This window comes from Lynx rufus, unplaced genomic scaffold (genome assembly GCF_022079265.1).
Source record: "Lynx rufus isolate CCGP_SWC_20201006 ecotype Redwood Valley unplaced genomic scaffold, mLynRuf1.p SCAF_13, whole genome shotgun sequence".
Lineage (NCBI taxonomy): Eukaryota > Metazoa > Chordata > Mammalia > Carnivora > Felidae > Lynx > Lynx rufus.
In genome coordinates, this window is record NW_025814827.1 from 26,372,980 (window position 1) to 26,385,827 (window position 12,848).

The 12,848-nt window shown below is 37.5% G+C and overlaps 2 protein-coding genes across 2 annotated transcripts in view; one reads left to right on the forward strand and one right to left on the reverse strand.

Moving 5' to 3' along the window:
- SHC4 (SHC adaptor protein 4) overlaps window positions 1-12,848 on the forward strand; it is a 123,901-nt gene that overhangs the window by 69,157 nt on the left and 41,896 nt on the right. The window contains exons 3-4 of the mRNA XM_047075141.1: window positions 893-956; window positions 4,181-4,300. Coding sequence (XP_046931097.1) covers window positions 893-956; window positions 4,181-4,300 — 184 coding nt within the window. The remainder of the gene's footprint in view (window positions 1-892; window positions 957-4,180; window positions 4,301-12,848) is intronic.
- On the reverse strand, window positions 8,753-10,488 carry EID1 (EP300 interacting inhibitor of differentiation 1). Its single transcript, XM_047075142.1, has one exon. The coding sequence runs from the start codon at window positions 10,426-10,428 to the stop codon at window positions 9,853-9,855; it is 576 nt and encodes a 191-aa protein (XP_046931098.1). The 5' UTR covers window positions 10,429-10,488; the 3' UTR covers window positions 8,753-9,852.

Here is a 12,848-nt window from a genome sequence, read left to right on the forward strand (position 1 = left end):
AAAAACTAATACAATGTTGCAGGTGGTCATATGTGTGTGTGTGTACTAATACAGTTAACTAATTTAAACAATGATTTCCGGTGAATCCAGGAAAGAGCTTAGAGATGTGCTTTGTGAAAAGTTTAATATATGTGTTGAAAGATAGGAGGTTATGGTTCAGGTTACGCTGAGTGAAAGCTTGGGCCGTTAGGAATGCTGAGTTCCAGAGACAAAAGCTTTTAGTTCTAACTGCATTTCTGGAGAGGAGGGTGCCAGGTTGTTCACCACTTCCATTAAGGAACAACTACATATTTTAGCGGTGCCTTTCTCTCACGAAATGCAATATAGAGTAAGGGCAAAAAAAAAAAAAAAAAGCAAAGGAGGAAATTTGTTATTGATTTTCATTTCTTCTGCGAAATTACATGAAAGCTCAATGGCTTGTAGCAGTATCTCAGTCAATAAGGCTCCATTTGAGACCACCTTGAAGTTCAATTCTCTCCCAGTCCCTTTAAACTTCCTCTAGTGTCAGATTCTTTTGTATTTAATTGTCTTTGGTGCTGAGATACTAGGAAGCTTTTTATCCATAACACCACAGAGAGGATTTTGCTAAAAGCAAAACTGTGAAGTATTCCCAGACAACTAAGTTCCACTCCTCCTTTTTGGTTAAACATCAACATTGCTAAAAACCAAATCTGAAAAGCCAAGGAAAAAAGAGATGAAGAAGGTAAATAATAGGATTCCTTATTGCAAAGTGATTTTTTTCAGCATAAGGGTAGGAGTAGGAGAGAGTCATTTATGTCAGACTCACCACTATGTGTGTGCACATTTTGTTCATAATACTTGCTAACATTTGTTGAACATTTACTGCGTGTTAGATAGTGTGCTAAGTCTTTATATGGTTTCTGTTCTGCAGGGAAGCAATAAGTCGCCTGTGTGAAGCTGTCTCTGGGGCAAATGGAGCCGTTAAAAAGCGAAAGGTAAATATTGGTGTGGTTTCTCCTTGTTTTATGTTTCCCTAACTATGGGGAAGAGAATATCAAAATAGTTGTTAGTTCATTCTACTATATGAGCTAAGGTCCAGAATGGCCTTTATCAGTTGGCATGATCAGAGATGCACTGAAAGTTGGTCTTATCTCTCAAGTTTTTCTGACTTGACTGACACTGTCTGAAATGGTGATGCCTGGGGTGACAGAATGAAGAAAGTACCTGGGTTTCCAGTAAAAAATTCTGGGTTCCAGGCCTGGGTGTTTACTCACCTTTGAGCATGGTATCTCATCTCTCTGAGACCCCATTTTTGTTCCTGCAAAGTTAAGTTGAACTGGATGACCAGTTTGGCATCTTCCAATTTTCAATACTTTATAATGTATCTATTCTTCGTTTTAACATTTTAGAATTTTTAGATTCCTTAGCCTATTTTCAGATGGAAATGCAGGTGCTAGTAGAGGTGAGATAATAACGCGTGAGTAGGAGATTTTCATGCTGAAAGAAAGCAAAAGATTTGATGTTACATAGGTTTAAATCCTGCCTCTGCCACCTACTATGTGCTCTTGGACAAGTCACTTCACCTTTTGGATCACTGGTTTCCTCATCTGTAAAGTGGGAGAAAATAGCACTTACTTGATTGAGTTGTGTAGAATTAAATAAAAGGATGTCTACACAATGTTTGGGCGTATATTAGGCTTTCAACTCTAATGGTAGATAGAATTATTGCCATTTAATTGTCAACCCAGAACATTTAGTTGTTTTGGAATGTCCAAAGGAGAGGTGCAAAGGTTCTTAAGATAACTATATAAATCATAGAATTGTAGATTGTTTAAGAGAGAAGGAATGTTTAGAGATCTTCCAGTCCAACCCTCCCATTTTGCCAGATACTAAACTGTCTCAGAGAAGAGATTTGCCTTGAGTTACTAGGATGATGAAGTTTAGAGCCAACTATAGAAGCCAGGTCTTCGTATTTCCAGCTTAGTGCTTTATTTCCACACCCTCCTGCCTCATTCTTTATTATTCTTCACTAGTTTGCATAGGGCCGAACCCAGTGTCACCCAGAGTGATTCAGATGAGCCACATGGCATGGAAAACACTAAGTGTTAATAAGTGGACTTTGAATTCTATTAGAACTCCCTATTACTAGTTACTTTGACAAAACCCATGGCCCCAAAGTAGCCTCTGGCCTCCTCCTGCCTCTCATAACCTCTGCAAATAGGATACTTTTTGTTGTTGTTGCATGATCCCAACAAATAGCCTCAATCATTTAAGACTTTCTCATTTCAGAAATGGGGAGTCTACTCCCCAAAACAAAATAAAACAAAACAAACCAGGCTATCATGTTTCCAGAAAGTACACATGGAAAGAAAAAAAAAATCTTGAGTTAATTTCCTTTGATAGCTAGCACTTACTGCATACTTACTACATGCCAGGGACTGTTCTATACACTATGTTTTTATCCTCTTTTTCCTCCTAATTTAAAACATTTGGTAAAATATGTGTAACATAAAATTTACCATTTTAACCATTTTTAAATATACAGCTCAGTGATATTACATACATTCACATTGTTGAACAACCATCACCCCTATCCATCCCCATAACTCTTTCCATTTTGTAGAACTGAAACTCTATATACATTAAACAATGACTTCCTATTCCCCATTTCTTCAGCCCTGACAGCCACCGTTCTACTTTCCATCTCTATGATGTTAACTACTCTAAGTACCTCATATAAGTGGACTCATACATATTTGTCTTTTTGTGACTGGATTATTTTCACTTCACATGACAGCCACCTTTCTACTTTCCATCTCTATGATGTTAACTACTCTAAGTACCTCATATAAGTGGACTCATACATATTTGTCTTTTTGTGACTGGATTATTTTCACTTCACATAATGTCCTCAGGATTCATCCATACTATAGGATGTGTCAGAATTCCCTCCCTTTGTAAGGCTGAATAATATTCCATTGTGTGTGTGTACCACATTTTGCTTATCCATTCATTTGTTGATGGATACTTAAGTTTTTTCCATGTTTTAGCTATTGTGAATAACACTGTTATGAATATGGATATACCAATACCTGTTCAAGTCCCTGCTTTAAGTTCTTTTGGGTGTATAACAAGAAGTAGAATTGCTAGGTCATATGGTAATTTTATTTTTAATTTTTTGAGGAACTGGGAACTGCCATACTGTTTTCCAAAGCAATTGTACTCTTGTACATTCCTACCAATAGTGCACAAGGATTTCAATTTCTCCACATTCTAACACTTGTTATTTTCTGTTATTGTTGTTGTTTACTAGTTATAGGTTTATCTAGATTTTCTATTTCTTCATGATTGAGTCTTAATCGCTTTAATGTTTCCAGGAATTTGTCCATTTCATCTAGGGAATCCACTTTGTTGATATGCAGTTGTTCATAATACTCTCTTATAATCCTTTTTGTTTCTATTGAATTGGTAGTTGCATCCCCACCCCACTTTTGCTCTTGATTTTAGTGATGTGAGTCTTCTTTCTTTTTTTCTTAGCCCATATATATAAAAGGTTGGTCAATTTTGTTGAACTTTTTGAAGAACTAACTTTTGGTTTCATTGATTTCCTCTATTCTCTAGTCTCTGTGCCATTGATCTCTGCTCTAATCTTTATTATTTCCTTCCTTCTGCTAACTTTGGGTTTAATTTGTTCTTTTTTTGAATTCCTTAAGTTGTAAAGTTAGGTTCTTGATTTGGCATCTTTCTTCTTTTTTAATATAAGTGTTCATAATTATATATTCCGCTCCCCCAAAGCATCACTCTCACTGTGTCCCATATATTTGATATGAATGTTTTTTGTACTTTTATAAATTATCAGAAAAAAATCCAGCAACTTTTTCTTTTTTTAGACTTCTGGTTTTCAAAAGGACTGGAGAGTTCAGCTAGCCCAAACTCTCACAGGAATTCCTTTTATATAAAGCAGGCCCTACTCCCAACACTTGGGGAGAAGGGAATATATGAGAAAAGTTCTGAGGGCTCAGATTTCACTGCTTACTAAAGAATTTGCTGCATTCCATTTTTTTTAATGTTTTCATTAAAATAAAGCATTCCATCTCATTTGACTTGTGTAAAGTAAAATAGGAAGAGTATGTGTTTTGACCCATTTTAACTCTTAAAAAATTAATATTCTCCTCTAACAAAATCCTTAACTCAGAGTATTGTTTTGCTATTTTTAAAGCCTCCAGTTAAGTTCCTATCAACAGTTCTTGGCAAAAGTAATCTTCAGTTTTCGGGAATGAATATTAAACTGACCATCTCAACATGCAGCCTCACGTTGATGAATATTGACAACCAACAGGTAAGATCATGAATGTCATTTATAGCTTAACGTATCATCTATTTTTCTAGAAGAACCTGGGCATAATAAAGAAAATAAAGTTTCAGACAAAGTGTGCTTAAAATTTAGTTAAGGCACAAGGGAAAAAAATCTGCCAAGGATTTGTGAATAACAATAATTAGAACAACAGTATTACTAACTCATCACTGCATTTAACTGCTTGCGTACTTGCCTCAACCTAATTGGCTTTGTAATAGGAACTAAGGTGCAAATAACTGGTAAATACCATTTGGCAACTCATATTCTTGAGTCAGTTATTACTCTCCACCCGTGCTTCTCAAAGGGAAAGCAATTCCATTATCAGAACTAACAGACTGTGTGTTGGATGGGGGTGCAAATGAAGGACAGAGGGGAAGGGTGATGTTAGGGTTAATATTCTAGCTAACTGAAATTTAAGCATAAAACATTTTCTTCCAACTCTTAAGCTTGAAGTGCTTTGTAAAATATTATTACATAAACACAGTTTCTTCTTCTTTGATGATGTGTGATGCCATGGTGTGCCTGAGTCCTCATTGTGAACCTTATTTCTCAGAGAACAGCATTGCTGAAGCAAATATAAAAGATATACAGGCATTGGGGTAAATGTGTTCCTTAAACTAGGCTACTCTTGACTTGCTTTTTATGTTTTAAACTAAATTCCTCATATCAGATTATTTATGGGTGTTAGAGTCTAATTTTTCTTGGTTTAATATGTAGTGATTCGAGGTTCTTAGTATTTAAGGTTTTACTGTATGGAATACTGTTGAACAGGGACTCATGGAAGGTTTAATGTGTAGTTGGCTCTCGGGCTTTGAGGTCACATATAGGTTGAAATCATGGCTTCGCCACTAATGAGCAAGTTATGCTACCACTCAATTTTCTTCCTTAGTGAAATGAGATTATAGTACCTATTCATAGTTTCTGAGAGGATGGATTTAGCAATAGTATATGTGTCACTGGATTATATACAGGATTAAGTAAAACCATTGATGTAAATCACTTAGCACAGAGCCAGTCACCCAGTACCTATTATTATTTACTCAAACATTTTTCCTATTTCCTTGAGACATTTTCATAAAGTCAGTACTTAGCAGGGAAAGCATAAAACATAGAATCATAAAATTTTCAGTAACATGCATGTACAGTTATATACATTTTTTCTCCAATGTTTTTGCCAAAAATTTGCAGTTTTGAGGTCTGCTTTATTTTCTAAATTCAAAAGCAGAATAAAATACATTGCTTGCACAGTAGTATAAACCACCACAGAAGAAAATACTTAATATAAAATAGTTCAAAATAGATTTCTGTCTCGTTGGGCCCTGATTGGTTATCTAAGAGAGGTGATACCATTGGTATAATGAGAGCAGAACATTTGAGGCTGTACTTGGAAGATGCAACAAATCTAGGTGGAAGGTGAAGCAATCGTTCAGTCTTTCAGATGCTTTGCCCTCAAGATATTTGTAGATGTAAATTTTAGTTTTAGTTTTCACCCATGTGTGTGGTACCAGGGGTGCTTAATGCCTTTAGGTATGAGATCTCATTGAGTATAGAAGAACTTGAATTATCTCAGAATTTTGTAGGGGAGGAAGAGTAAGCAAATCTACAGCCGTCCTGGTGACAGCCTTCTGTGCAGAACCTAATGAGCATTAAAAAAAAAAAGTTCTATGGGGTGACTGAGGAATTAGGAATTTAGCAAGAATAGGGCTGTGGTGTGTGGTAGGTGGCTTAGTTTATTCTCATTTCTTTCTCTCTTTTACTACCCTTTTCCAGGGTACCATAATTGGAAGGGGTATTGTCACATGCCCATAATCTTTCTGGCAGAATAGAAGTAGGGACAGGGTGAATGGGTGGCTTCCACTACCAGCAGTTACAGCAATGAGTGCCTCTGGAAGTGGGACATCTTTTCTGCACTGGTAGCAGGGAATGGGGTTGTGCTGAGCCCACTGCTGGAGTGGGGACTAAAGTTAGGATCTCATTGACCTTAGACCCAGGCCCTGATTTTTAAAAATAATTTTGAACTATTCTGCAGGCCTGGAGGAAACGGCCCCTTCATTCCTCCCTGGTGGAGGGAGGGCATATAAAAAAAAAGATGTGCCACTATAGATGCTTCAACTCAAGCTTTATAAATCCCATTAATAGGGCAACTAAACTGTTCAAGGGAGAAGGCAACAGAGAAGTGACCTTATAGATGTAGCAGGAGAAAATGATTAACTCAATCTTCCTTAAAGAAAGTTACCCTTTTAAGTTTTAAGATAAATACCAAGAAATACTAATGTCTCCCTTCCCCTCCCCCCAACTCCTAAGATATACTTTGGACTGAAAACATAAACAAGTTAAAATTGATAGGTACATTCGTAGATGGCAGAGCATTTATGGGTAGGATGGTTCACATTCATCTTCAGCCACTGAGAACAACTTCAAGAATATAACCATTCACTCCCAGAAAATGTCTTAAAGAACCTCAGAGGCAGAAAATAAAATTATATTAAACACATAATGCTTGCGATTTTTAAAACTTGCCATATTTTGGGATGGGAAATACATTTTGGAAAAGCAAGTTCTAGGGAGTTTTTCTATATTCCTTGTTTTAAAAATTCAAGCAACAGACTTCCTTGATATACTTCAATACGTTAAGGACGTAAGCAAAAATATCTGACTAGCTTCCACTCCCACTATTCTTTAGTGATTTCTACATTCCTACCACCAACTCTAACAGCTAGTGAAATTTTACTAAGAGTAATAAAGAGATAAAGAAGGTAAAACAGGCAGAAAATGGAGATATCCTTTAGTCTCCATGAGGAGAGGGAACTTCAAATATAGGGAGGCCAGGCAGATAATGCTAACTGTGCAGGTACAAGAATAACAGTGGTGCAAGCATAATGATATATGGTGAGTGCCACTTGGCCTCCATGTTGGGGAGACGATACTGGGAAACATGGCAACAGAATATCTTCCGATTAGAATGGGGAATTGGATGCTTTATCCCACATAACTATTGGTCAAGGGCTACCAGATCTTCAACTTTTGGGGGAAAAAAAAAGATGGAAATCTTGGGAGTTTTGTTGCTCTATCATGACTATGAGATGTTGGTCTTTAATGAAGAATTGCAATTTTAAGCATGAGCCAAACACAGTAAGTCTGTGTCCTTAGGCCAGCCAAATGCGACAGTCTGATCTAAGCAAACATTTATAATGTAATACTATATAATAATATATGGATAGATCCAGAAAACTCCCCCCCCCAAATCACCCTATATACTCATAAGCTTTTTAAAGTTCTCTCTACCCATTCCACATCCCCACCCACTCCCGTTCGCAAAATCAGGACCAGAATCGCTATAGAACTCCTTTTTTAGTTCCCATTTAGCCAAGATTTGAACCAGCTAGGCTGTTTCCAGTACGTGTTAACGCTTAAAAGACATAAAAAGTGATTTTACAATTCTAAAAGGGGTTTCTTTAGTAAATACAAACAAGTACTAATTTCACTGCTCTCAGATTACTGCCTGTTTTTCCAAGACCAAGGAACCAACCATCAGAAGTCAGTTGTGGAGTCCAGGTCTTTATCCTGTAAATGAGCCTTCAGGTCCAACAGGGAGCAGTTTTCTTTTCCTTCTTCTTGCTCCCTCCTTAGTCTCAGAGAGGAACCTAATCACAGATTTCCTAATCACACTTCCTGGTATGAAGACCAGTTTTTGATTTCCTGACATCTTTATCTGGAGGTAAATGCAATTGGTCAGTGCTCCTTGTGTACTGGCATCCTTCTCCACCACCCCCCCGCCCCGCCCCCACCAAATTCAGTTAATTCACATCATACAAGCAATTATCTATCCAGATGCATCTAACTGCAGCTACAAGCCTTTTGAAAATGTAATGAAAGTGAGTCATGAGAGAGGCAGGATGAAGAGGGTTAAGTGCTAACATCTCACCTCCTGTTTGTTTCCCCATGTATCTATCTATCCTTCTCCTCACCAAGCCTAGTGTTTATAACCCTCAGTCCATTTTTTTTACAGAAAAGAACCCACTCCCTAAAAGGTGACTATAACATAAATAAGGTTGAGTTGTGCTGTTGTATTGGATGTGTCCTTTACTGCCATAAGGTCTTATTGATCTTAAGACCTACTGATGTACTGTTTATTGGGCACAACTTTCTGACACAATTTTTAGTCTTATGCAACTTCAGAACCTCAATAACCACAGCAATATGTTCGTTAATACAGGTTTTCTCAGGCTAGCAAATTCTCTTATAGGAATTTACAAAGTTTAATATCCACAAATTAACTTATAAATCAGGTATTTGAAGCTGGAACACTTTCCCATGTAGTGGTTAAATTTAAATCATAAAGTGGTTTCGGTAATAAAATAAAATAGCATAATACGATAAAAAGTAGGATTTCAACAAAGTATGTGAACAATACTATTGGCCAAACAAACAAAATACACAGAACAAGAAATTTTATTATCTCGAATGCTGGTGCATAACCAATAACAAGCTTCATTAGAGGAGGAGACAGAGGGAAACTTCAGATACTGATGAGGATTTCTGGGCAGGTTTAAAACCTTTAAAGATTAAGGGCATAATTGTTCAGTCTTTTTTTAGATGCAGGGCTTTCCTTTTACTTGACATTTTCCCTTTGACAGTTCTTATGTTATGAAGTTCAACCAAAGTCTTTCACCTGTAAAGTTAAATGAAAAACAGAGAGCGAGTAAAACAATTTCTCTAGTATAAGAGAGTTAGAAATAGTTTTGTTTTCTTTGTTCTTTCACATATTTTTTAATATCTAAATTTGAAATTTTACTATGGATATTTTTGAGTTTTAAAAATGGTTAAGATAATAAATTTTCTGGAATTATGGATCATAGTAGCTTTATAAATCATCAAGATACATGGACAATCAAAATTTCAGATGCTCTTGAAAACACATTTTGAGATATAGCACACCTGATACATATTTCTTTTTGGGTTTGCTTATCCTTTTCGGATACTGAAGAACACCCAATTTATTTTACACTAAAAAAATGTAGCCTTTGATAATTGGCTTGGATAGACCATAAAGTGGAATCTTCAGAGTTCTCTCAGTGGGCTTTCAGTCCAAATAACTCAGACATCTCGTGTCCTAAACTGGATGTATTAGTTACTTTTTCTCATGTAATTAATATCATTGGGCTCTTGTATTGGCAGTTTGTCTTGACATTAACTTACTCTCGCAAAACCATCCCTTACAGTGAAGTATGAAAGATATTTTCCCCAATGCAAGGAGAATAATCTGGATCAATAACAAAGTCAAAGCCACAGGTGTTTCAGGAAGGTTCTTGAAAACAGATTTCCACAGTCCTAAAATGCCTTTTCTTCTTTAACAATTTTTTCTTTTTCATAACTGTGCAGTCACTGCCCTATTCTATTCTGCAAAACAACGACAAAAATCTTTTTTTGAAGATTAAGTTTTTCATTGGCACGGTACTATCTGGAATGAACCCAAAAGGCAGTGGAATGTTGGGTCTCTCCTCAACTTTTCCTCCTCTTTTAACAGCATTTAATTACTCTCTATCAATAATCTCATCACAGCCGAGTTCTTCGGTCAGACGATTGACAACCATAAGTGAAAAAAGCTCTTCGATAAAAGCCAACTGATCAAACGGGGTCTTCTCATAATGCATTTGAAACCCGCCATCCAGGGCTGCTTCCCTTGCTCTGGATGTTCTCAGAAACATCTTGTTGGCTTCTTCAAGGGCCGCTGATACTCTGTAGCCCGCACCACTCAGCTGCTCCTCTTCCGGATAATCGTAGTCGTCCTCCCAGTCATCAAATTCCTCGCCCTCGTCCTCGCTCTCGAAGTCAGGGCCTGCGATCAGGCCTGGCTGCTCCCCAAGGCTGGGCCGGTTAGCAAGGCCTCGTTCCCCCTGCGGCTCCGCCATTGGCTGGGCCGCCTCCTCCTCCATTGGGCCTTCCTCCTCGAGCTGTGGCTGGGCCCCGTTGCGGGAGGCGTTCGGGGATGGCTCCCGGCTCCCGCTGCCTACCTCCATCTGCGGAAGGTCACCCTCGCCAAGCATCACATCCATCTGCAGGTCATTGCTCTCTTCATACAGCTCGGACAGCTCGTTCATTTCCGACATTGTACAAGCTGCTCAACCTCTCGAAAGGTGTTTTTGCAAGATCGGAGCTACGCGGCCGAGGGGTTGTGCGCGTGCGCAAACGCCGTGCGCCTGCGTGACCCTGTGCGTGTGCGCGACCCCCAAACACCGCCTCCCGTTTGGCGTCCCCCTCGCGGGGGAGGTCCCCGCTCTTCGGAACCGTGGTGTATGTTTCGGTCCTTTGGAACTCCGTTAGTAGACTCTACGTTTAGAGAGTTACGTAATCTCCGCTTTCCCTAACTGTTCTGCGCATTATGATGCTGTAAACTTGAAAATCCATAACGTGGCTTCTGTAACTATGCTTAGTGCTCTTCCTCCCCCTTCGCCCTTCCGTTCTCTCCTGCTCCTTTTCCTCCCGCCCCAGGCAATAGCATCTGCTCCAACTACCTTTGGTCTCTGCGCTTATGACTTCTAAATCCCCACCTCCAAATCACAGTGTTCTCAACATGCTGACAACTGATCCATTCATTCAGCCCTTCTGCTTTCCCCATAAAAAAAAAAAAAGTTAAATTCGCAAATAAGCATATTATCTATCTTTTTAAAACGATAGTATACTGAAGAAGGACTTGGTTCCATTTATTTTCGCAGGAGGTTAACTTTCCACCATAATCAGTTTGGTGTGTATTCTTTAAATTCTTTTCCTCTGCATTTATATGGACCTTTATGTCCTCGTGGAAAAATCTTGTGTGTGTATGGGTTTTTTTTTTTTTTTTGCAAGTCTTACCTAACTCTTCAAGCTACAAAAAGCACCTCAGCAATGACTTGAAGATTTAGCTTTGTTAGTATACATAGATGAGTCTTTTTTTCCATAGCATTCCATTTGTATAGCTATTCTATAGTTGACCTAACCATACACAAGTGATTTCCGATTTTTTGATATAAACTATGGGTAATGTTTCTATGTGCCAATGTTTCTACAGAATAAATAACCTAGGAGTGGAAAGGCGGAATTGTAGAGCATGCATACTTTAGTTTTAATACATACTGTCAAACTGCTCTCCAAGATTGCTGTACAGATTTCAGCTCTCATCAGCAGTGTTTGAGAATATCCATATCCTTGCCACACACTGTTTTGTTGAGCAATTTTATCAATTTAATGATACCTTGTTTTATTTTCCATAGCCTTGATTTCTTGGAGATTGATTATTTTTCAACATGTTTATTGAACATTTGTGTTACTTATGAAAATTAACTGGCCTTATTTTTGGTTTATTTTTTTTTCTTACTGATTTGTAGGAATTTCTTATAAGCTATATGAATACTTTGTTTTACATGTTGCAAATACATTCTCCCTCCCTGTTGTTATTTGTCCGGTTTCAGGTGTCTCTTCTCCTATAAAAGTTTTAAAATGAGTTTTCATGTAAACCCTTCAAATTGAAGGGTTTTTTTTCCTGTATATCTTTTTTTTCTATTAAGTTGGATTTTCCTACTTCAAAGATCACAAGCATGATCTTTTATTTTTCTTCAATGTTTGCATACATTTTGTTGTTAAAATTTTTTTTAATGTTTATTTATATTTGAGAGAGAGAGAGAAAGACAGAGACAGCGTGTGAGCAGGGGAGTTGCAGAGAGAGAGGGAGACACAGAATCTGAAGCAGGCTCCAGGCTGTGAGCTGTCAGCACAGAGCGCCCAATGCGGGGCTCAAACCCACAAATTGTGAGATCATGACCTGAGACGAAGTCAGAGGCTTAACGGACTGAGAAACCCAGGCCCCCCATGCATAGGTTTTTTTTGTGGATAAAACATTTATTTATCTAAGTACGATAATTACAGGATTCATTTATATATTTTTTTACACATATACAGCTAATTCAGCCAACTTCACTGATTTAATCACTGTCCTTTGTTGGTTGTTTGGTGCCACAGTTATCATATTAAAAGAAAACAAATGTGTGAGTTTGTTTTAGACTTTGTATTCAAACGAATTTCTACAGTGTTACAATATGTCTTGCTGATAGGAAAAATCTTGTGTCTTTGTTCTTTAAAAGATTGCCTTAACTCTTCTTGCACATTTGTTCTTCCATGTGAATTTTAGAAGTAGCTTGAAAAGTTACCCGAATGATATAGATGGAATTTTTATTTGAGTTGCATGGAATTTACAGATTAATTTGGGGGAGAATTGACATTTTTACAATATTGTCTTCTCATCCATAAAAGTAATATATATCTTTCTGCTTGTTTGTGTCTTATTTATACCCTTCAATGAAGTTTTCCAAAAAGGCTTATGTGATTCTTACTATTTTATACTCAGGTACTATCATAAAATGTACCCCTTACTCCAATACAATGTCTAGTTGGCTATTGCTGGTATGTGGGAAAGACATTGATGTTTGTATATTGATTTATTTTTAGTAATCACTTTTAGCTGAAATCTAAACATAGAAAACACAAATACAAAAAA